Raw genomic sequence first — 26569 nt, 5'->3', positions numbered from 1 at the left:
CAGACATGAGTGTCTTTGGCATTCAGCAAATTACTTGCACATCAGACAGTGCTGATTACTACCAGAAAACAGTGTAAATATCACATTTTGTATTGCACTTGTGAAATGGATTCTTTCCCCCGTTGCTGGGTTAGTATGCCAGAAAGCTTGTTAATTGTGTGATGGAGTTCAAGGACATAATTCTGGCTGCTAAATAACAAACAAACAAACATACAGAGGAATACATGTGTCATTATAACGTTCTTTGGCTGATTCCATTTTCACTATCACCTGCTTCCACTGTTGCAACCCATTTGTCATGATGCATTTTGTAATTTCTGCTGCATTCTGATCTCTGTACTGATTAAGTATGAATCAAGTTCAGTGTCTATATTTCACCTTATTATAGCATTTCCTTACTTTTGTAAAGGTATGCATGGATTTAATCAAATGTTTTCAAGTGCCTAATCTTTGGAAAGTATGTCGCTGTTTTCATTTCACTAGTACTTACAAGGAGAGTCCTTTGAAAAGTTCAAATAGTAGTTGAGTTGCCAGATGATGGTATTTTTGAACATGAACTGTAAATCTTTAAATAGACTCACCTGAAAAAGAAAATTAAATGCAGTACTTCTTTGTAGCCATTTTAAAATGAGGCAGTTTAGCACTTTTTTGTCTTTCACCTCAAAATGACATTTTGAGACCAAATTCACTTCTACATGAACCTGAAGATCAATACTTAGCTTCCAATTGAAAAGAACTCTGCATTTCACCAAAGAATTAGTTCTTTTTATCCTTTTGGCTTAAACTGTGGTTTGAAAAATAAACTATTTTCAGAAGGATAAGATTGTTAAATCATTCTTTTCCCTCTGGAAGGCTCCACAATTTCTGGTCATAAGGAAAAACCAAGAATCTAAATCTACTTATTTTAAAATCTGTGTACTGAACATACAAGCTCAGTTTCAGTTGTACATGTGAATAGCATAACTGCTTTGAGTTCCCAGGAACACTGTGCACTGATAAAGCTGCTTACATCCTTAGAAGTGTTCAAACAATTAAATCTCTTAGCTTTTGTGTCTGTTTAGGTGGCAACTGAAGTTTGCTAGCTGCACAGTGCCTGAAACAACATACTCCAGTATTTCTCGAAGCACAACTATACAAAATATTATTTATCATTTGATTTCTAATAATTCAGAGTGGAAATTAGCTGAAAAGCACCAAGATTAAAAAACAAACAAACAAAAAAAAAGGGCAGGGGAGTGACATTAGAAATCTTGATGCTGGGTGTTCTTCTTTTCTTCATACCATCCAGTGGTATGAAGAGCCTGCTGCACATTCTTTTAAGGCTGAAAAAGAGGATAGAAAAAGAGATGCAGCCACCTTGCTAAATATTTTTCAGAAAGCGCCATGATAGATAAAACTGTACAAAGCTCAGATCAGAAATAAAGGGGGGGGGGGAGAAAATTAAATCCAGATTACTTCAGGTTATATATTTGTCCTTCCTATATTTCATACCAGTTTTAGTACTGCTTGGAAAATTCACACTTTGTGAAGGGACTGAGGGTTATGCACAAATAGCAGATGAATAATCAGATAAGAGATAATTTCAGCTGACAAGGTCAACATCTCTCTGTAGAATTGTTCAAGTCTAGTTAAAAGCATGAGACGTGGGAAAGGTGCAACATCTTCCACTACTTCAAGACTCAGGCCCTCCTTTAAAGCTCCTTCTTTGCCTTTGAAAGGAAAAGCTTCTGAGTTCCTGAAACGGACACATCTTAAACCATGTGAACCACTTTCCGTGCTGACAGAATTTAGTTAAAGCTCATTATGTAAAAAGGTGCTATAAGGAAACTTTATAGAGTGAATGCTCTTTATAAACTGGAAGCTAAGGTTCAGCCAGTTTCCATTTAATCCTCCAATATTGCCTGCAGCAGTCAAGTAAATTTCATAACAGACTCTCTCCCCCAAAATGAAAACCATGTGCCTGCTTCATTTTGCACTCCTTCCCTAGTCTCCCCGTTCAAACCTATTCTCATTGCTTTAAAGACTCTTGCAAGAATCGAGAGAAGTAAAATAACAAAGTTAACTCATGCTGTTACTAATTAGGACACATTAACACAAGTACTATCCTTCCTAAACAAGCTGCATTGACAGGCAGTGGGTTGACTTGTGTGTATGGCAAAGGAAAGTGTCAAGAAGTATATATGTGCATGCTGTGTTCATGGAGCTTCCAAAATTGCATTACAATTTTCTTTCTTAGGTGGAGAAGCAAATAGGCAAAGCACTGTGATTTGCTAAGTACTTGTTTGAGTTAAACTGATCTAGGGCAAGCAGACTTTTTTCTTATACAATACTCCAATGCCTATATTTTTAGAGAGAATGCATTTGTTACGCTTTGTCCACATAATTACAGGTTTATTTATTTTTCCTGATTTATGTCAGTGGAGATGACTTCTCTGAGAGGAAAATGTCTCTGGAACAATCATAGCCTTTCTTTGTGACCTTGTCATGCTAATGCATAAAACTAACAACTGGCAGGCATTAGCAAGTAGGAGTCATGGGGATGTCTGCTCTTCCTCTAGATCCTCATTCTGTCCCTCAGAGGATGCCACCACTGGCAGTCAACCTCATAATTTCAGGGCTGCAGAATGACACAGACATTCTATTGACATGTCAGCTTGCTGACGGAGAAACTACTATTTTTCTCACAATGATGGTTCCATTGATCCTTTCTCAAGGCTTAAATGCAACTTTAAAATACATTGTACGTAAACCAGTATACCTTTAAATCTGCATACAAGTAAAAACACTGAAGTATAGAGGGAAAATGTTTAAGAGCATCCCAGAAACCGTGTTATGTCTGATAGAACCCATTAATCAACAGGTGTATTTAAACATAATGGAGCTGAGCTGGTCTATTCTGTTCTGTTCTATTCAGATTGCCAGCATAAACCAATTCTGTTTGGCTTCCATTACAACTAGAGCTTAAAAGAAGACCGTGGCTCCACTAAAAAGTTTAGCAATGGCCTTTGTGCCATGAGGACCATGCTCCTAATGCTATTTCTGCTTTCAGATCTAAGGTGACAGGAAGATTCTTCCATCATCATCAAGTAAAACTGAAATTCTTATTCTGAGATGTCAGTGCAAAGAAGCATAGATAGGCTTGTGAAGCATTTAGGGGTTCACCGGTGGTATTCAAAGAGAGAATTCTTAAAAGTAGAAGATCAGATTCTGAACCTTCAATTCAATGTCACAATAAATGGAAGTTAAAGCTAACAAGGATAGAGATTTTGGGTTCTATTTTAGATTGGAAATAGGGTTTTTTAAATCAATGGATGTGAATTATGCTATTGAACTTTTGTGATGTATTTTTAGTTGGTTTTCTTTGCTAGCACTATTAATAGTAATTTTAATTGCTGAGTTTTAGATGTCCATCTTTTCATGTGTTAGAGGGTATTGTTAGCCATTACAATGATTTTGGGAAGCATTTTTAATACACTCTTTCAAAGTTACAGGGAGAACTAACAAATCTCTATTGTCATTTGGATTACAGTGGTCAGATTTTAACATAGTTTTCATGTTGCTCTTGCAAATTTAAATAATCTTGACATTAATTAGAAAAAAAAATGAAGAATGTGCTTCTCAGTACTGTGCAATAATGTGTGGTTTACTGTATAAACATCTAATTTCAAAATTACCTATATTAGCTGTAAGACTTTTCTGTATTGTAGTACAGAAATACTGGCTTTAAAATCTGAAAAAGAAAACTACCATTTCTGCTGGTATGAAAGGAAGAAAGAGGGAGCTTGGCCTTTAGATTGATTCCCCTTAGAAATTTGCTATGGGAACAAGAGCTAGCGTAAGATGAGGTTCTTGAGGGCTTTCTGTGTTCTATTTGCAGTCTCAAATGATTCTGTGATTGCATGTGTTTTCTAAGATAAGATAGCTGATTGTAGAGGTCTAAATTATTTTTAAGCATGTTACTGTAATGGGACAAGTAGTCCAGAGAAAGATTTAGGGAACTGACTTCAGTGACAAAAGCACATTAGTCTGACATCACTAGCCTAGAAAGAACAACACAGTAGAAAGAACAGTTTACATGCCTGAAGGATGTTTTTAGCCTGTCACTTACAACTTACACCTAAATAGATTAATGTTCACGAACTAAATGTATTTGCTACTACATTTTTCCAAGAGACAACTGAATGTCTACTTGGGGTTCATCATTAACAGGCTGAAAAGGAAAACCTCACTGAACAGCGCTAGTCTGGCATGTTTTGGGCTTTGTTCTGGCTTCTGTTTGTATCAGTGAAAGCAGGATCTGTCACCTTGCTAGATAATGTATGTATATCCCCAGGTCGTGTTGTACAGCTCCTTGCCCAGGTCCCCATTTATGTACTTCTCCAGGTGAAGTTATTTCTGCTTAATTGCAATGAACCTTTAAGCAACTGTGAGTTCATTTAACTTAGCATTTTAGAGCTGGTGAAACAGATCTCCATTTCCCATGCTTTGGGCCACATTGTTGAGCTGTCTCAGAGAGAGCAGATTGGATTCCTACTTCGTTTGCTTTTCTCCCATGATAAACCCCAATTAAGGTTGGACGCCTACACTTTCTCAATCAAACTTAAGGTAAGTATAAATTGAAGAGCTTGTAGGTACATTTGGGGATCAGTGGAAGTTTTTCTTATGATTTTTAATTTTATTTTTTTTTGTACCATGTTCCTTAAATTTGAAAATTGTCCCAGATTAGCATAGTTTATCTTTGTGAAGAGTTCGGCAAAGATTTCATTGCCTTGAATAGCTGAGCAATAATAATAACAACAAAACCCCCCCAAGCATCAGACTTCGGACAGTTCTGTTGTCTTTGATGTTGGTTGTGTTCTTGAGTGATGTGTTTATGCAAGACAAATAAGTAACCTATCTCTATGAGCCCTATTTGAAAAAACTCCAGGTTTGTCCTGGAGGTGGAGTATCTCTTTTCTCTTAAAGTATGTGTTGATGGATAAAGGGAGAATGCAGGCATGTCCTGACTGTCAACTGCCATTGAGCAATGAGGCTTGACTAAAGATGGAGCACTTGGCAGTACTGAAAGGGAAAACTGGTTTATACTTACATCTGAGCTGTCCTTTTATACCTAAGACACTTACCACTTACTCAGGTCACATCTTCTGAATGCATTACTGCTTTCTCCTTCAACCTTCAGAGTATTGACTCTAATCCTTTGAATATTTTGTTATACATAAAAATGAAAGAACTGATAAGGAACATATATGTCAGTGGGTATATGGGAGCAGCGACAGTGAATTTCAGCAATACTGAGAATTTTATTATTTAATGCAAAGTCATTTTAGCAGCCTGTATCACCTCTGCTGCAGTAAAGTAGAAGGCAGATGTCTTCTGTCAACTGATCTGAAATGAGCCCATATGAGGTCCCCTCTCCATCTTTCAGTGTCCCATGTGCATTTTATTCTTCTGAAAAAAAATGTGGAATTATTTGTCACATTTTACAGAAGAGACGCTGTTGGAGACAGTCCTGAATACATCTCAGTTAAAATGAAATATTTAAGTGATATTTTTGAGGTAGCTACATTCTTATCACTCTGTAATATCATAATCATGGTCATGATAGTCACCGTCACCTTCTGGAAGTGTCTTTCCGTATTGTCTGTAGTGAGGAAAATTTGGTAACCATCTTACAATCCTCAATCAAGTGTGTAATGGTAGCTGAGGTCAATGTGGATCAGAAGATCAGTTTCCAGAGTCATCCAATACATGCATGATAGAGAAGAAATCTTACAGTATGAGTCCATTTGTCAGTGAGAAATCCTTTCTTTGACTAACTTCACTAAGGGCACATACTCCACTGCAGTCCATATCAGTAGTAACTATAAATTAATGTTATGTAGCAATTGTGTTTTGATAATTTCTGGTTTCCTGTAACTGAAGGGATGCGTTTGGGTGCAATGAACAGCCCTTATCTTTCAAAAAGCAGCATTAAGGTGAATATTGGCGTCTGTAATACCTTCAGGGGCACAAAGACAGAAGTTTTTAGCTCTTCCAAAAGATTATTTCTTCAGATATAAAACTGGAGGGTGGGGAAATGTTGGAATCATATGTTTGTTTGGTTTTCTTTTTTTTTTTCTTCTTCTATTTATCTTAACTAAAAAGTGGTATTGGATGAGTGAGAAAATGTTTGCCCATATACAGATTCAGTTCTGAAGAAAAAAAGAAAAGCCTGACTGAAGCCAATTTGTATCTATTTATGTGGAAATTAAGCTAGAAGTTTTATGGGAATGAATTTCTAGTAGGTCTCTGACAGGACCTGATCCTCAGAGGAAATGCTGTGATACTGGGATTTTGTGTAATTGCAGAAACTGGATACCAGAGGTGGATCACATCACTGAAAACCCTTTCTGTCTTCTGAACAAAACAGTGTTGTTCTTTACAGTCTATTTTCTAATGCTTTTACTTTATTTAGTTTTAAAAATTCTGTCCATTCAAAAGCAGAGGTAGATTGTAGCAGCAGGAAATTTAAAATGGTGCTAAATCTTTTCCTATTTAATGTTAATGTTTTTACATACTAGTGCATCGCCCTAATTTGTGGCTTTCCATCTTCAATTGCTGTTTAAATATTTTAAGTGGCAATTTCTTCCATGACTTGAATACACCCAGAGAAGGGCAACAAAGGTGGTGCAGGGTTTGGCAGACATGTCTGCTGAGGACCCTTTCCTGAGGAAGGGAAGTGGAGAGGGAAGTACTGATCTCTGCTCCCTGGTACCCAGTGCCTGGGCACATGGGAATGTCTCAAAGCTGTGTCTATCTGGGGAGGTTTGGACTTGACATGTGAAAACATTTCTTTACTGAGAGGGTGGTCAGACCCTGGCACAGGCTTTGTGGAGAGGTGGTGGTTGTCCCATGCCCTTGTCAATGTTTAAGAGATATTTGGACAGTGCCCTTAATACCGTTCTTGATCTTTGGTCATCCCTGATGAACAACAGTCCAAAGGTCAGGCAGTTAGGCTAGATGGTTGTTGTAGGTTTCTTCCAATTGAGCTGTTTTCTCCCATGCCATGCCTTATTTAGCATAGTTGAAAGCAGTCAGCTCTTTTGGCCTTCTCTTTATTTTAACCCAATATTTTTGACTTCTTGTCCACATTCTTTCTTTTGTAGTTTATTTTCTGGTTGGCACAAAACCCAAATAGTGCAAAATTGAAAATCACAGTATTAAAAGAAACACTTCTAGAAATTATTAAGGATCTTCTAGGTTTGGGACTGACAGCCTATATCCCTTGTTATTTTATCTCAACATTCACATGTCTTTGTTAAGGAATAAAAGGCCTTTTACCACTTGCCTTTTGGATATCTCCACTTGGTTGACCTCAGTTAAGCAGACTAGTGCAGAAAAGAGTTCAGTGAAATTCAAAACCCAAACAACCAAGTCAATGGAACAATTGATTATAATACAAAACGCTCTAGTTTTATGCACTCCACTGTATGTACAGTGTATATATTATTGAGATACAATGAACTAATGCTTTCACTTTGAAAATGATTCTGTGATGTGTATTTTAAAAGATACAACTTACAGCTGTGTCACACTGAATTGCTGTACAGTATTGGGTTTCAACTTGCTTAATATATCAAAGATTACCGTACTCCCTTTTGGTCTGGAATAACAAGCAGTGTTTTAAATGGTAAACTCTTCCAACTGATGTCTTGAACAGCAAGTAATCAATCAGAAAAATGAAAATAACTTCAGAACAGTCACTTGATGATAGCAATGGGTGGATTTAATTCACCAGACAAGTCGTATTCAGTTTTATTGTTACAGCATTTGTTAGTGGCCTGTAACTAGAGAGTACAGCAGATATACTTTGTCATTCAAATGGAATTATGTGCACAAAATTCTTGTGGCCTGCTTGGAATACTAAGGAGTTGAAGAGTTTTGTTTTCCAATAGAAGTTCTGGAAGAAGAATTTCCTTGCAGGACTGGAGTTTCTTAGATAGGTTTGCCATTTGTAGAAAATACTGTATAATAAGCTAGTAGCATTTTAATCAGAAGGCCCAAAACATGATATTTTGATGCATTTATGTTGTACTTAACTCCGGTTGGACCTGATCTCTTCAAACAGCTGCAAGCCTAAGACAACTCCTTTTTGAAAAATATTTTTCTTTTATTTTATTAGATGTCACCTCTGGACATTTTTTATAGTTTAACTCCCCTTCATTCTAACTGTCTGCTTAAATAGCAGCAGTTAGAATGAAAGGTCTTACACAAAGCCAATATTCAAAGTAGAACATATGGCTTGACACAGGACATTTCTTCTGACAAATGTTAATTGCTGTGTAACCTACTTCAAATGAATTCAGACACAGTGAGATGTTGTAAATTGATGGTATCATGAAGCCCCTGAAATATTTTGGTGCGTAGACACGTACCAATTGTGTTCATTGCCAATTACATTGAACATCTGCTTAGATTTAAATGTTTGGGAAAAATAATCTTCTGTCAGGAGAAATTACTATCAGTTCTGCTTTTAGTGCTATCAAATCCCAGTATTATGTAATGTTGCGTGATAGGTATTGCTGTTCAGGTAGAAGAAACCCTCCATACAAAGCTGAGGAGTTAAAATTCAAAATTAGGTTAAAGCATTTGAAGATATAAATTTAGCCAGGTGAAATGCGTTTGTGTCTTTCTTCATACAAACAGGTGTCAGATTTTAAGCAGAAACATCACTCCTATTATTTTTCCTTCCCCCTCCCTCCCCTGCCCTCCTTGGGGAACTTGAGGGTCTTTGGGGGCCCTCTTGGTCCCTCACAGCTTCTATAACATGTTGTAGCAACTATGTGTTCTAATCAAGTGATCTGTAAAACAAAAAAAGACTGTTAACCTGTTTTTCTGGAGAGCATGTGTGAGTTTCCTTCTCTGTATAGAAAATGTGACCTCTTCAGATTTCTGATAATGTGGGAACAAAGTTGAAGAAAGAATGTCATAAGGGACTGTTAGGGCTTATATTTGGCGTGTAGTTGCTTGCATGTAAGTTTTCAGGCATAATGTTCATGGTAATTCTATGTGGAAGTGCTGATCCTTCAGTTTGTTGAGGGTTAGCCTGGTACCTGCTTTCGGAGGTGTCCTCGTTGGAACCCAACAGGGCAAAGCAAAGTTTGGGCTTCTTCAATGCAAGTTCTGAACACAAATGAGAACCTAATATAGAGGATGAGTGCAGTTATGCAAATACAATGCATTATCAGGTTTTCCATGGTTTTAGGAGTTTATCTAAAATGTTGTACATTTCTGACTTTTCTGTGGCTTAAGGAAGTGAAAAGTGTTTTGCTAAGATTGGGTTCTGTTAAGTACTTGATGTATATTTTCCAGCCAAATGAGATTTTGTTGTGAGAATATCAGTAACTTGCAGAGTATAATGACCAGCGACATTACTGCAGGCTGTTTGTAAGTCTGTACATTAGCAGTCAAACCTGCCATGGTTGTGTTGTGTTTCATCAATTTAACTCCTGTATTTTCATTGCTAAGGTTAATAGAACAGAATCATTAACCTCAGTCTGGAAGCACTGCAGAGTTTATAGGAAGCACCATGTTTAAAAATCTGTATTGCTTTTTACTTGTGTTTACATAATAGTATTCAAATAATAATTGCATTTTACATTAAGTCCTCTCAGAGTATCTAATGCACATCATTGACAAAGTAACTGTGAAAGGTACTGTTTTCAAAACTGTTGTTTTCTTATCTTTTTTAAATGAGCATGGTTTCTGCAAGAAATCCTCTTTTTCATGTGTACGCTGATAGCTCTGAAATACCTGTCTGGCTTTAGATTCTGTTTGCTTTACTGCAAATAGGAGAGAAATTTTGTGGTTGGGTAATGAAACTCATGAAATTAAATGTTAATAATAGAAAATTGGTTAAAAATAGTTAAGCACTGAACTGCTAGAAAGGAATGGAAGATACTGATACAAAGTGAGAACTTATTTTCCATTGAAGTATGCTTCTCCATTACATGTCTTACAGGTAGCACTCTTGAATCCCACCTCCTTGGCTTGTACACAGTTAGGAGTTCTCGATCTTAAATGCTTTTGTTAAAGGCCAATGTTCCTGGGGCAGAGCATAAATCAGGAAATATCTCTGTGTTCCAGAGTTTGTTGGTGAAAGTTCCTTTGATTGTGCCCAGGACATAAAACACTAAGGAAGGAAAGCCCAACACTCAGGCTGAAAAGCATCTATATTGTTTACCAGGGTAGTCTATCTGTGTTTCTCCACAGTGCTCCTTTGACTCAAAAAGCTGTAGTTAAAACCACAGTCACAGCTCCTTTTCTACAGAGCCACAGAGGTCAGTGCAAGAGTATGCAGGAATACATCACTTCTGAGGAGAGATGTGGTGAGTCTTTGTCTGCTGCAGGCTAAGGGGTCTGCAGGGAGATGGTCCCATCTGGATGTATTTTGCTGTCCTAAGCAGGTGCCAATATTAAGTGGCATTCTCTTGGATGAGGCAGTTTTGCATTCCTGGGAAGAGAAGTACTCTAAGCTGACTGACTGGATCTAACAAAACAATGAATGATGTATAAATAAACTGCAACACTTACATGGCATATGAAAGATGGATGGAGTACTTAAAAGAAGGCTCTTGGGAACTCAGTGTGGCGTGCAAGATTGGAAAACCTATACTAATTATGTACTTTGTACTGGGAGAAACAGATGAGGTCTCCCAGGACCATCAGAAACCAAGTGATACATTAGCATGATAGTACAATGCTGTTATTAATGGTTCCTTTGCTTGCTATTAGCCCAGAAGTAAATCTGTGAATATTTGAGGTTTCCAGAGTATTGAGATTTCTTTTCTTTCTATAAAGGTATTCTTGGAATAACATGCATGCCTATCTGAGAAAATACATGATTTCTATAACAGAAATCTTAGAAGTGGTCTTGTTCTTCAGTATTGTTAAAGATTGCACATTTTGAAATAACAGTTCTGCTACGTGTTGGACAAACGCCTCGGGACATTTTTCAGTCCAGAGCTGCAATTGCATGTGACTTACTCTTATACCACATGGCCAAGAGGTACTTCTGAAAGCCAACAGTTCTACAAAGCCCTGTAGAAACCATCAGACCTTTCTCTTCAACATAGGCAACTCTGGATATGATCCCTGACTATAATGAGTACAGGAACTATCTATATAACTGTTATGAAAACATTGGCATTGCAAAGGTTCTCAGTATTTTCTTCCCAGCAGTTTCCCACTTAGGGCATGCAGTGTTTGAATGCATGGTGGGCCTAGCTTGTTGCCACAATAGGAATACACTTAGATTCATTTGCATTTACAAATCAGTTTCCGCAAAGGAAAACAGATGAAAACTCTGTTTTCTCATTGTTTAATAGAACAGATAAATTGAAATGAAATAAAATAAAATGGAAGCCTTTGATCTGACATTCTTGACACCAAAGCAGTATAGCCCATTTACAATCCAGGACACTTGTCTTTGTTTTAAAATTCACTTGCATTTAAAAAAAAAAAATAAAAAAAAAAATTAATTGGATCTCTGCTTTTTGCTCAGAGAAATTGCAAACATCATATTTAACACAGCATTTGTGATAATCAGAAGTAGAAAAAGTATTATGAAACCCCGGTGATTTGTAACCCTACTGCTAGCAGTAAGTTACTGGCAATTCTTCTCGAAAGAAGCAAAAGCAGTTGTATGACACCACCTGGAGAACTGTGTCCATTTTTGGAACCCCTATTACAGGAAAGATATGGATGTTCTGGAACATGTTCAGAGAAGGGCCATGAGGATGACCAGAGGGCCGGATCGCCTCTCCTATGAGGATGGGCTGTGAGAGAGTTGGGGTTGTTCAGTTTGGAGAAGGCTTCAAGGAGATCTTATTGTGGCCTTCCAATATCTGAACGGGGCCTACAAGAAAGCTGGGGAGGGACTTTTTAGGGTGTTGGGTAGTGATAGGACTAGGGGAAGAGGATCCAAGCTACAGAAGGGTAGATTTAGATTAGACATTAGGAAGAAGTTCTTCACCATGAGGGTGGTAAGACACTGGAACAGATTGCCCAGGGAAGTGGTGGAAGCCCCATCCCTGGATTTTTTTAAGGCCAGGCTGTATGTGGCTCTGGGCAACCTGATCTAGTGGAAAATGCTCCTGTCCATGGCAGGGGGATTGGTACTAGATGATCCTTGGGGTCCCTTCCAACCCTAACAATTCTTTGATTCTGTGACTCCAGCATGTTACAGTAATAAAATCAATCTGCTTCTGAAGTACCTGCCAGGTGATCATTGTGATGAGAACATGAAAGGTGTGCTGCAGCTGGAGCAGGCTTTTTGATCCCAGGGCCAGTGCTTTGAGTGCAGCCACATCCTGTCTTGCTGTCAGGATGAGCCGGATCTCATGGCCAAGTAGCAGCACAGCCAACTGTCTTTGCTTAAATTTTTCAGTGAATTTAGGATTTACATGTTCAAATCCATTGAAAATTTGCTTTTATAATCAAATTCAGTTCTCAGGTTAAAAAAAAACCCATCCACATTTGAAAAGTGTATGTATTTTTTTCACCAATAAGGACAGAATGCCTCCTCTGCCACATTTCCAGACTAGTGGTGCAAGAGATCATCGGCTATACTTGGACACTGGAAGAAAGAGGACTGATTTTTTTTTTTTTTCAGCACTCAGTGGCCCCCCTGATATCAGGATGAAGTCTGCAGCCTTCAAAACTGGAAATTGTATACCGTTAATTACAGACTTGTATCATGGCATTTGTGTATCTGTTGGCCCTGAGTTATAAATCTCCATTTTCTTAATCTCCTTGCTATTCATCCTAAAAATTAATTATACCATGTATGCTGATAATCTCATCTGAAATACTTGCTTCTCCACAAGAGTTAAAAACCCTGATCCTTGACTGGAATATGGCCTGCTATTAGAATAAAAGTACTTTCTTTTACTCTTATTATTTTCCAATACACCTGATGAAAACATTTGAGATTTATGTAGATGCATTTAGCAGCTGCCTCATATTTACCTAGGCTGTGAGGTATAAATTGAATTCAGTACTTTTTCTCAGGCATAAGTGTGTGTTTGATGATTAGACAATGGCAAAGGTGTTTCTGCTCTGTCATAAATGGTTTCCATGGTTTAATACTCTGTTGTGCATTATAGTGATTTAGCAAATAAGAACGTATTCATTTTTATTTTGCATTTTTATTTCTGCACTTTTTATTTTGAAGTAAGACATTAACATGAGAAGCACTTTGAGTATCAGGGTCATATCTTTTGTTGAATTTGAAGGATGATTTTAGGAAGCTGAATAACTAAAAACATTCATTGTCTGGCTCATGTTGGCCACAGAGTAGATTCTCAGGGAGAAGGAAGGTGAGGCCAGAAGTTGAACAGACTTTCACAGGGTGCCTGAGAGAAGCTTACTGTGGTGGGTATATTCTGTGTCAGTAGTATGAACCACATAAAGAATCTTGGAAAGCTACCCAGGAAAACTGGTGAAGTTCCATCTTTATGCTTCCTGAACTGCTTTTAGTCTAATATGCAGGTTTCTTAATTTAAGATTTTCAAGATTTCAGTTAATGGATGACAAGAAGTAGTAGGATTTCCACTGGGATACTTAAACAATGCTTTGGAGGAGGAAGAATCCCTGTGGAAGGGGTTGTCTAGAGCCATAGTAAAAATATTTTGCTGATGTAGGAAATAAATGAGTGTGGTTACTCATACAGGAGTTGAGGAAAACCTGACAAATGAGAGTTCACACCATTTAAAGACATCTGCTAGTCATGTCAGTCATACAAAAGGCGTAGGGGATGAGAATGAAATATAGAGCAAAACTGAAGGAGGGACAACTGAGAAATTCTGGAATGCTAATGCAGTGTCAAACTTTAGAAATTACATAACCACCTCCCTGCTTCCCCAAATGCATACAAACCCCGTATGTATCTGTATACCAGCATGAGATATGCAAGAGGAAAAATAAGTGACTTGAAATTCTTGTCAAAGGAGGAGGATCTTGACATAGTAGCCATTAGAGAAGAATGTTGGCATGACAAAAATCAATAGGAGAGTGTAATACCTGGCTATAAACTGAACAGGAAGGACAGATTAGGTCATAGAGCTGGGGGAGCAGAATTAGGCCTATACTGTTCAGCCTTCTGATCAGGAAACGGATATTGAGTCCAAAATGTTGAAGGACATCAAAGACTCAACTAAGCCTAATGAGGTAGTAATAATCGGTGACTTCAACTACCTTCAGCTGGTCAGATGTCACAGTGGGATAGAGTATAAGGGAAGCAATTTCTCATCACTCTGACTAATTGCCTTTTTGAAGTGTATATTCTGGATCACACAAACAGAATGTCAATTCTTAATTTAAGTGACATACAGGAACTGCAGGTAGGAGAGACCCTGAAGCCCTTTATCAGAGCAGGTCTTCTTGGGTTAATGTGATGGCCACTTAAATTCAGTATTGAATAGCCAATAGCTAGATTAAAGAAACATTAATAGACTAGAGGATGACAAGACAATTTGGCCAGAAGGTAAAAATTAAAAAGCAAGGAAACTAAATCCTTAGAATCAACATGGAACCCAGTTGAGTTGTTCTGCAGTGGAACAAGAGAGACAGCAGCTAAGTAGCAAAGCAAGTATTTGAATAGGATTGCATGAGTCAGGAGGTTTTTGAATCGTGTGTATATTTTCAGGCATTGAATCTCTATCCCTAGGGAATGTCAACAAAAGGTAATTTTGTCGACAGCACATGTGTGACAAGCTGTGAAGCTGTGGCATAAGAAGGTCTTTGTCGAAGCCATCACCTCACGCTCACAAAGAAAAAGCTTACCACAGTGAGCAATCTGTAAGACATGGGCCTAGCAGAAAGCAGCAATGGAGAATAAGGACATTCCAGTGAGCTGTGGTTTTCTTTGCCTGTATTCTGTTAGTATGTGATGCTATGGACATAAGGGACTGAACATGCAGCATTTAGTGCATCAGAATAAGGGACTGGGAGTGAAGAGGTAAAGTAACAAGTAATCAGAAACAAAAAGACCAGATTTCACTCGCTCAAAAAATTTGTAAATAGCATTACTTCTGCTTAAATTGTGTACTGCTCCAGCATGAAATGGTGAAACACTTCAGATGTGAGGGGTAGGTGCAGGTAAGTGGAGAGAGGTGTGATTAACTAATACAATAATTACATGACCCATAGAGTAGAGAGAGATTAGCTTCTCATTGTGAGCAGTGTTTGGAAAGAAGAATAAAGTTATTAGTGATAAAAGACAACTTCTATTATCAACAAGACTTGAAAATACTGGAACTATTGCATTGATAAAAGGGGAGGGAGAGGTGAAATATACCAACAGGCAGAACATTCTGCTGCATGGCATAGTTCTAGAAATACCAGACCAAGCAGAACCTGGCATCAGACAACGATGCCTTAAATGTCCTTTCTAAATTTCAAATGAATTAATATCTTTTAATTTGGAACGAGGTGCTTTTAGGAGGTGGGACGCAATTCCAATATGGCTGTGTGTTTGCAACACGTGCTGTTACTTCTTTAGGGGGGGATTATGGCCATAGCTCTTTGTTCAGCATACACAGGAAAAACAGTATTATTATTTTCTTGAGGTTTGGAAGCCCGAGTAGTAATTACATTTACCAACAGCTGGCTATTTTGTGGCTACAAAGCTATGGAGAAAACAGTTACATCATTTTCTTTGTGGCCCTGAAAATCCTTTTCACTGAACTGTGGATGAAACTGAGAGAGTGGTGTCTGTACAAATGCACATTGCAAATGCACAGCTCCACATCAAACAGAACTTTTTCAACTCAGGGGCAGTGGGGCTGATAACATGTTTGATATGTTTCTGATTCCATTACCTCCTTCAATTGGGATTTGGAAGCTGATTGTTTCTTAGGTAGTGCCTAGAATGCATTTGAAACCTTTCTGTCAGGGCAAAGAGAAACTGCATTGTCATGGGTGATTGGTTATGTGCATAATCAATTACATTGGAGCTGAACTAACGTGATATGAAATGAAACATAACTACAAAATTTGCTAGATGTTTACTAGGTGGCAAAGCATCCCATTATCCATGTGAAAAAAAAAAAAGGCAAACCCAATGGTTTTGATTCTCCTACCTGCCATTTGTGCTGCTGCATCAGTAATACAATGAAATATTTTACCTCTTTGGCATGTAGGAGAGCAATCACTTTCAGAGGGGTACAAGGAAGATTATCTGTTTCACAGCTTTGTTACTTTATTATATAACCTTTTTACCAAAAGAACCCATATATGTATAGAGAGAGCGCAAGTTGCTGTATTTACCAGTTAAGGGCCCATCATCAAACATCAGGTATTCTAACAATTTGTGAGGTGCCCAAGAAAACACAGATTTCTTTCAACATCACAGAGCCATAATCCTGCATGATGATAGTTTTTCTAGATGTCATTTCCCCCCCCCATATAACTAGATACTCATACATAAATTCAAAAGAAAGCCACCATACATGTTAGTAGTCTGTACATTTTACTACCTTAAGGGACAGAGAAAAGTGAGTTTTTCTTTGAAGGATCTGTGAAAGCTGAAGTGTCTTGCACCGCTCCAATGTACCTTATGGTCTTGTAAAGAACGGGTCTTAAGTCCCAAGAAGTCAGAGACAAAGCTGCTGTTCGAATCTAGATTTTCAGCCATGGAAGTCTCTTACATGAAGGTGAAATTTAGAACAATTTTGGTATTTTTATACAATAATTATATTTCTTTTGAGGTTCATTTTATTTTCATTTTTTTCTTTGTATGTCATCTTGCTTTCAAGTGAGACTCAAATATAGAAAGAAAAATTACAAGATTGAACTGAACGTGTCCACTGATAATACAAATATTGGTTCATTAAAGTAGTGTTGGTTGAATAATTGTTTTGAACAAGGTGAGAATACAAGAAATAACTAGACTTAATATTTGATCTTCTTGTGAAAGCAGATGGCTAAGGGATTTTAACTCTGCCTCTGACAAAAATTTTAGCTGCTTTTTAACTTACAATTATTAACAATGTTAGGGAAAAGAGAAAAATTAATCATTGAAGTTATTATAGCTGAATTACAGTGAGCTTCATAGCAGCTGAAGTAAGTATCCTCCACAGTTTTTCTCATGACAAGCTAAGGGGAAATGATGAAACAACTGAGACTATGTATGATGAAATATATTAAATTACCCTTGGTTATTACACAAGTAAAATGTTAAGATCTTTACTTACAAGGTTCTATGTGGACTTCCTTGCATATAGTATTGGGAAAATAATATTGAAGTAATTTTAAAATGAAATTCTTCTATTCTCTGAGGTTAGAAGACAATCATATGAATTGGTCTGTTTGCTATAGTTTGAATAAAGTCATGCAGTAACCTTTACTGGCTAAATACCTTTACAATATAATGACTTCAGTAATTTCTACATTTTCTTTTTGTAACATAGGCAAATCTGATAGGCTGCATATCAAATAAATTATCTCAAAGTAGAATTGTAGTGACTAGTTGTAGCATCATAGAATCATTTCAGTTGGAGAAGATCTTTAAGACCATTGAGTCCAACCATTATCTAACTCCTATCAAGTCTGATGCTAAACCCTCACCCTGACCCAGCACCACACCTGTAGTAGAGAAATATGTATATTTTTCACTGTATTTAAAAAAAATAATATTATGAAGCAAAAGTTGGTGCAGAAATCATTATAACAGATGGCACAAATCAGAGCAACCCTATCCTCTATTGTATTCAGTAGAATGCAGAAATTATTTTTACTATTTCAGGTTGTGTAATGACATCATATTTTCTTTTCATTAACCAGTAGATAGACAAGAAAAGTTCTTTCTGTAATCTACAAGATGACTGTATTCGAAGCAAAGTGAAATTGCCTGGAAAAGTTCTTGCTGAGAGATAGAAGGCTATGCTTCTGATTCCCTTACGATGATCTCATTAGAATCAATGTAAAATGCCACCCAAACTTTACTTTGATTCACAGAATCTCAAACAGTAACAGGTAATTTAATAATAGGAATATTCTAGCTTAGAAAGTCAGCCATATGGAAAAAAATTAAAAATAGATATACTGAAGGTCATTATCTATGTGCTCCTCTGGATTCATCAGTTCCTTATGCTGAGCTAAGGTGAATGAATACAAAGGGGCCAGGGGACTCTACTACATCAGAAGCATAGAATCATAGAATTGTTAGGGTTGGAAGGGATCTCAAGGATCATCTAGTTCCAAGCCCCCTGCCATGGGCAGGGACACCTCACACTAGATCAGGTTGTTCAGAGCCACATCCGGCCTGGCCTTAAAAACATCCAGATATGGGGCTTACACCACTTCCCTGGGCAACCTGTTCCAGTGTCTCACCACCCTCATGGTGAAGAAGTTCTTCCTAACATCCAATCTGAATCTACCCATTTCTAGGTTTTTTTCCATTCCCCATAGCCCTATCACTACCTGACACCCTAAAAAGTCCCTCCCCAGCTTTCTTGTAGGCCCCCTTAAGACACTGGAAGGCCACAATTAGGTCTTCTCGGAGCCTACTCTTCTCCAGACTGAATAGCCCCAAATCCCTCAGTCTGTCCTCATAGGAGAGGTGCTCCAGCCCTCTAATCATCCTCATGGCCCTTCTCTGGACATGTTCCAGCACCTTCAGATCCTTCTTGTAATAAGGGCTTCAGAACTGGACACAGTACTCCTGGTAGGGTCTCACCAGAGCAGAGTAAAGGCAGAGAATTACCTCCCTCAACCTGCTGGCTACACTTCCCTTGCTGCAGCCCAGGATGTGATTTGCTTTCTGGGCTGCAAGTGCACACTGGTGACTCGTGTTGAGCTTCTCATCCACCAGCACCCCCAGGTCCTTTTCTTTAGGACTGCTCTCAAGCCAGTTGCTGCCCAGCCTATATTGGTGCCCCTGGTATTGCCCCAGTCCAGATGCAGGACCTTGCACTTGGTCTTGTTGACCCTCATGACCATTTGAGCATTACAAGGCAGCAAAAGGCCTCCAATTTCTGTGGTTTTGCCCTCAGACTTCCCTGATGATAATGGACTTGAACATTGCTTCTCCCAAAGGCTAGGATGTAGTAATCTTATGTATTTCCTTCACAGTTTTTAGAATGTGCATGAAGAGGAGATGGTGATGTTGTTTTTTCAATTTCTTCTTTGGAATCCTAACAGAGCAACACATGAAACAGGAAATTACACAGTTCTTTTAAATAATGTTGCTGATGTGGGAAATAAATCCAGCCTTTGGCCAGATTCATTACTTGGGGGTTGTTTTCTTCAAAAGGAAAGATAGAACTGAGTATACCAATAGAGGTTTAGAAAATAAGAGTAATGACAGTTGTTGTCATTGAGTAAATACCATATCTGAGTGGGAAAATCAGCACTAAACTTACCATGAAAATGGAAAGGAAGCTTGACTGTGTCTCAAAGAATACTTTTAAAAGACAACAGAGTTGAGACTGGTGGTCCTCAAAATTACTGCAGGTTTTTCTCAGTTTGTTCTGTAAAGAAAAGGGAGTTGAAATCTAACAAAAAGAAATCTTAAAAGTAATGTTTGCTTTATCAGAATAAGAATTTGGAGGCCAAAACCACATGGATTTTGGGTAGCTTTGCGTACCTGCTAGAGATTATGTGTTTTTTTTCTTTAACCACAAGGTGCCACTTTTAGGTAATGCCTTTAATTTGCACCATCTAAAGACATGCTTGTGCACCTGAGTGTACTGTTGATTCAAGTTCAAATAAGCATGTTTTCTGGTATTCTTTTCAGAAATAATTAAGTAAATATGAAAAGTAAGTGGTGAAGAGAGGAGGACAAACTTTCAATACTTTTTGATTAAGGGCATAACTGGAAACATTCTAAATATGAGTTAAAACAAGCAATTATATTTTCCAATTCTGTCATTTGGAAAAAAAAATAAATTCTGGATGTCTCACTTGAATGTCTACCAAAACTGGCGTTAACCTTCCGAAAAAGAAATAGAACTAGTGATTTGGTACAGCGCCAAACAATTAGACCAGTGAACAGACATTCTTCCACCAGCATCTATTATCGGAAATATCTGGATCGCTAAATGTCAGCTAAAAGAAAGCTGACCTGACCTTTTGACACCACCTGTTCAAGAATGGGAGGTTTTTTAAGTATGCTGTTCTACACAGATAAAAGGTTCACAAAATTTGACCTGGAAAGAATGGTTAAAGGAATTAGTTTTGTTTAGTCTAGAAAAGAGCAGACCGAGGGAGGATGTGATTACAATCTTCCAGAACATTAAAATGTTATAAAGATGCTAGTGGTTGGGTTTCTGTGTCCAGTTGGGAAAAAATACAAAAAGATACACAGAAAAAGATACTTAGATTATGTATCAGGAGAAAAAAAAATCTGTAAATAAAAATAAAGAATATCATGCAGACTACACAAGAAAATTGTCATCTCCTTAACTGGAAATTTTCAAGAGTAACTCGACCCACACTTGTCATTAATAGTCAAGGTTACTGGTGATGTTCATGGTGCAAGGTGAAGAGGCAGATGGATTACATGACCGCGTAATAGTCTTTGTCTGTCTTTCATTTTCTACAGGTGATACATTTGGCGAGGCACTCTAGACTTGTTGTTAGAGTGGATACCAAAATAACTGGTTTATGGGAGACTTCTGGTTTGCAGAGGATATCTCAATAACAAAATACATTATTTTTAAGAATTCTGATTATGTGATTAAGTGTTGGAGGGATGGATGTATAATAGGCAAGGAAATGATAAAGTTTGCTTACTGACTTTGGATGCATAATTCTACTAATAATGGTACAGCAGTGACTTCGTTATTATTAATTTCTTTTTTGCTTTGTTACTTGAGAATTTTCGTATCATACCTGGTTTGATGGTTGAGGTTAATAACAAGAATGGGAAACTGTGACAAATATTCATTCAGTATAGAGCTACATAGGCCTGAAGCTTGGCATACTCATTTCAAAGAACAGCAATAATGCTGGTATCTTTTAACAAATGCTTGTGAAAGCTACTAAGGCAGCTTTTCAGTATGATCCATTGCAAGCTCAACCAACTGAGTAACTGGAAAAAAAAAACCAAAACAAAAAAACACCGAACAGCGAGAGAGCGTAAATTACTTATAGGCCTTCAAATACATGTGGCAGGTTGAAAGTGCAGGCTTTAATTCTCATTTCATGCTGGTACCAATTGTCTGCTGGTGGTTGACAGCAGGACATACCTTCAGCTCAGTTTCTTGCGTTTAATGTTGGATATAAGGGCTTCAGGATATGTTAGACAAGTAACCAAAGCATTTACTTTGATGTATAAATAGCGCTAAACATCAGGGCTTTCATTTTACGAATTAAGCAAAATATTTGAATTGTAGCTCTCCTGTATTTTCAGATACAGTTGTGAAAGACCATGTAATATTTCTCTCTCATTTTTTTCCTCTTAGGATTAGGAAGTGTGGGGTGTTGATTTGTGGTTTGTTTTTTTTTTTTTTAATTATCATTGTTACTTATGTGTTTTGGGCTTTTTTTTGTTTGTTTCTAGGTGCTGCACAATGGACTCGTGATGGAAATGAATCATCCGACAGCTGGGAGGATAGCTGTTCCAGGTTAGATGTTTAATTCTTTTTTCTAAATGGAGCTTAAAATTAAATGCTACATGACATCCTGAGTAGTTCTGGAACACAGCTGAGGACATGACACATCTTCACATTTCACTCAAATGAACAAAAGTTTAACCGGGAAGACATTTGTGCTCATAGTCATTCCAGTAGCAGAAAAATGGGTTAAAATGTGTGTCAAAATAGCTTCTGGTTTTCATCGGTCAGTTGTCATAAAACATGAACATGGATTTGATAATATTTGCAAACTCCCACTGCTAGAAATATTACTGCTAAATCGTCTACATGAATATGTGAATCTGGTTTTGATTTAGGTCTATTTTGCAAGTTACAGGGAGTTTTTTGAGACATTTCTCATTAAAAAAAAAAGAAAAAGAAAAAGGATGCAAGTTCGTACCGACGATTTCATCCCATTCGTGCATTTAATGAGATTAGATGTGAAACTGTAACAATGACCTCTCAAACAGGAATTTTACGTTTCGTAGAAAACGGAAGGGATAAACTAATGCCTCCTCTTTTGAGATCTAAGTGGATCACAACTTCAAGCTGATGTAGCTTTATTTCCATTAGAGTTAGTTATGGGATGGGGTTAGTTTCATCCAGAGCCATGATGAATGTTCGTCTTCAGATCCTTGTAGTTGACTGTTTTGACAGCTGAGCCTTATCTGTAATCTACTAGCTATTGGGTCAACTTTTTTGCTTCTCTATGCTTTTCTGTCTCCCAAGCCACACAGAATTGTTTCTTCCCTCAGTGAAATCACCATGGCTTTTTATAACATTTTCTCCCTCCATTGTGATTGTGTGTGCAAAATTTCACCTTCTGATGCAGCATCCAATTGTCATCAATTTCAGTTTACTGGAGCACATGTAACGGTAAGAAGAATGTGACCCATAAAATTTATCTTAATGTGCACATCCTGGAATCACACTGGGATGCAGAAAGAATTATTTGAATGAAATCAATCCCACATTAGATCATGTTTTCTGCAAAAATAGAGGGGGTTGTTTTGTGTATGCTTCGTATTTGCTCTTTATCACAGTTTGTGTTCCACATTTGGTCCCACTAGGCTTGGATGTTTGGTCGACTGTATTCAAAAATGCTTCTCTATTTGGATTCACATATCTGGAAATAGTAATCCTTTTGTTTTAGTTTCTAACAAAAAAAAAAAAAGTATCTTGGTTTATTTATCCAAAATGAAAAGACTAATAAGGGGTTTGATTTCATTATTTTTAAAGAAGTGGGCAGAAAAGCCTTGCAGATGGTAGAGAAAGAGTGTAAGGTTTTCATGTTGCATACAGTGTATAATCTATCTTAGGGAAAGAAAATACTCCTTAAGGGGATAGGTTAAACTGCAAGAAGAGGAAGGAGATGAAAGGAATGTTCTAATGTCTGTCAGCAGTGATAGAATGTATTGGCAAGAGAGTGAGTTTTTACATAGGTAAGCCATAGTACTTCCCAAATCCTTAGTTATTTTTTATTTTATTAAACCAGTGACACTGCACTAAACTAAAATAAATCATCCTAATCTCTAATGGTTTGCCATTTAGGTTGGCTTCTATGAAGAGTCTCTTGTATTGAAGCAGATGGCTGAAATGATTATTGGATATTTGAGCAGGAAAAGGAGAATTCCTTCCTTTACTGGCATGGGAGGATAAGCAGGGGGAGAGACAGGGGAGGGAAGGGTGGAGGATACTTATTCAGTGCGAGCAGAATGGACCTATTGATATCACAAGAAAGACAGTGCATTACTCTGTCCCAAAACTGAAGTGTGTAAGTGAGTTTGGCCACTGTTAGTGACAGGTAATGGAAGTAGCCTGGAATTGTCCTGGTTAGTGATATATCTGAAGAGTACAGGAAGGAGTGTTTAGAGAAGACCTCCAGTAGATGAACTACTTCTCAGTGACTGTTTAAGAGAGTAATAACTTCTTTTCCCAATGTGATTGTATTCTACAATATTGTATTTGTTAGAAATTTTACTGACCTCTCAGTTCTTGGCTCAGGGTTGATTATTAAGCAAGATTAAGATACTAATGGGAATGTTGAAACTGAGTAAACTAAAAATGTCTCTCCCTAAAGAGACTGGGAAGGAAAAGACTGTGATCCCAAAATAAAAATGAGTGACTGGTATTTTTTAACTATATCAGCCAGATTTTAGTTTGTCTTTTAGTAACTGAGCTGGACATCACACTTGAGGCTCTTGACAGACAGCAGAATTTTGCTGCTCTTGGAATGGGCTGCCCAGGGAGGTGTGGAGTCACCGTCCCTGGAGGTGTTTAAGAGGAGGTTGGACGTGGCACTTGGTGCCATGGTCTAGTTGTGAGGTCTGTGGAGACAGGTTGGACTTGATGATCCTTGGGGTCTCTTCCAGTCTTAGCTATACTGTGATACTGTGAAAGTAAAGTGCGTGCAATGGCATGCACTTGTCAAGTGAAAGCATGCTACCACATTTCAGCTCCAAGTATCACAGCTGACCCCTGAATCTAGCATCTTGGTTTAGAGTACTCCTTTTCCAGGCCTGTCCCTATTTAGAGAGTGAGTTTAAATCTGTACATGAATTCTCACTTGAAGATCTTGCACCTTGAAATTCTGAGGGATTTTGCTGTTGATTCTATTTCTTAACATTAAACTTGGTGATTCATACTCCTCCTTTACTCAAATATCTTTTGTTGTGGTTATTGTATTTGGTTCCACACCTAGCCAATGCTTTTCCCCTGGCCTTTTTTTATATAACCCAGCCTGTGTGTGCTCTTGAGCACATCATAAAGTACTGGTGGGACTGGAGTGGGAGAAGTTGCTTTATAAAAAACGTATTTCTATTAATTTTTCTTTTCAAAAGGCATATTGATGGTAGGAGAGATACAGATCTTATGTTTCAACATCTCTTTCTTCAGGTGTTTATTGAAAAGGTCTTTGTGCTTGTATGATGCTGTCACTATTGGCAAGATGCATTAGATTCAGGAATGGATGTGGAAAGGGAGTTCATCATACCTGACTGTGTAAAGGACTGTAAAATCATTTTGAAGAAGAATGTGGCTCTATGGTAGTCAACTCATTTCATTAGGATAATGTCTCACATATACTTCAGTACATTCATGTTGTGAAATTATTCTAGAGCTGACTTGTTATACATATGCTTGACATACCATATATAGAAGGTTGAACACCATGAGAGAGCCTTGCTTGAGTCCCAAAGGCCTGATGCTGTCCAGCACTCATTCTTTGCAGGACTGCGTCATCTGATTGGAGGGCTGTGCTACTGAATCTCTTCTGGTTCTATGTCTGAAGTCAGATTAATCATCTTTAGTTTGGGACAGAGCTCTGAAGATGCTAAGGAGCTGGAGCACATCAGCTGGAGAGGCTGAGCTGGTACAGCTTGGGGAAAAGACAGCTTCAGGGGGGCCTGGCAGCAGCCCCCCAGTAGCTACAGGGAGGTTGTCAATGTGAAGAGCCAGACTCTTCACAGCAATGCATACATGGAAGATGGCAGATTCAGACTGGATATTGCAAGGTCTTTTTCATCATGATGACAGCCAGGCAGTAGAGCAGGTTATACAGAAGTAGTGCAGGCTCTGTTCTCGGGGATTTTTTGAGAAACAGCTAGATGAGCAACATGGGTTGACCTTAGACCTCACCCTACTTTGAACAGGACCTTGGGCTGGAGAACTCCTGAGGTCCTTTCCAATTTGGATTATGTTCTTATTCTATGATTAACCTTCATATCTCCTCACACAGCTCTGTGGTGTTAGCCATTTCCATAGAGAAACTACCTAGTTCAATAAAATGTGAAATGTAGAGCACAAGAAATACTTTTGAGGGCAAAAAGTGATAGCAAAGAGATGTTTTATGGAGTGCTAGGTTGCAGATGATGCTGGATGGCACAAAAACAATATAGTTACGTGAAGGGACAAAATTTCAAGAAGCTTTAGCATCTCTGTTATTCTTGAATTTTGTTATCTAAGAGTGACAGACTTCTCCAAAGAACAATAGCATGTGGGTTTCTGGGAGGTACTGAGTAATTTATTCTGAGTTGCAATGTGGAGCATAATGGGTACCAATCCATACTGCTTGTGTGGAAAAAGCTAATTGATGCAATGTAATATGCCCAAATCTTTTCCATTCTCATCTATTTTATCAGGTTTAGGAAACTTGAATATTAATAATCCCAACTTCTGCATTATGCAGTGTCTAGTGATGACTTCTAAAAGCAGTCAGTTGTGTTTTATAGTGTTTGTAATTTGATTATTGTATTTTTAAAGAATGAAGCACAATGCATTCAGCTATTTCTAACAAACCCAGCCTTTGTAACATTTATTAACTAGCAGGAACCTCTGTGAAATAAAACTCATTTCTGACCCCTTCTAAGCCTTAGCAAATTGAGGATTTGGATATAAGCCTGCTCTTTGAAACCATCTCTCATCAAACAGGAAACAATATAACTGTAGAAATCATGTAAAACACCTCTTCCAGACAAAACAACTATTCTTAATTTTGGTAATGTTTATATTTAAAGTTCTCCTCATCCCCATTTCCTGAGTTGATAAACATTATTTCTGTCCTTTGGCCCATGATCTGCAGCAAGGATGCCTTCATTGCTCAAAAAGGTCAATTTCATACCTGGCTTGGTGATTTCCTTCTGTGCTCTTGAGATAATGTGCTTGTGGGACTGCTCAAAGGTCAGCTAGGAAAGGCAGTGCAGGATTCCTCCTTGGCATGGATTTCTTGGACTGAATTCAAGTGATCTGTGTTAATTAATCAACCCACTCAGGAGAAATGTCTCTTTTTCCGGTTTTCTCTTGTCTCTGTGCATTACAAATACACTACTGAAACAGGAAAGATTTTTTTTTACCCAGAGATAGGCTTTTCCTGTTGTATGATCCATTAAATGGTGTCGTGGTTCCATGGAGACTAATTGCCATCAATCTTTTAGAAGAATGGTTTTAAGAAACAA

At 37.8% G+C, this 26569-nt stretch overlaps 1 protein-coding gene across 5 annotated transcripts in view; it reads left to right on the top strand.

Annotated features, from left to right (window-relative positions):
* SUGCT (succinyl-CoA:glutarate-CoA transferase) overlaps positions 1-26569 on the top strand; it is a 484791-nt gene that overhangs the window by 250443 nt on the left and 207779 nt on the right. For 4 of the 5 annotated variants that reach the window (XM_054161377.1, XM_054161379.1, XM_054161378.1 and 1 more), the window contains one exon: positions 21545-21608. The exons of the other annotated variant lie outside the window; for it this stretch is intronic. In XM_054161377.1, the coding sequence (XP_054017352.1) occupies positions 21545-21608 (64 nt within the window). The remainder of the gene's footprint in view (positions 1-21544; positions 21609-26569) is intronic. 5 annotated transcript variants of the gene reach the window in all.

Source organism: Dryobates pubescens, chromosome 4 (genome assembly GCF_014839835.1).
Source record: "Dryobates pubescens isolate bDryPub1 chromosome 4, bDryPub1.pri, whole genome shotgun sequence".
Classification (NCBI taxonomy): domain Eukaryota; kingdom Metazoa; phylum Chordata; class Aves; order Piciformes; family Picidae; genus Dryobates; species Dryobates pubescens.
This window is presented reverse-complemented; position numbering and strand designations above follow the sequence as displayed.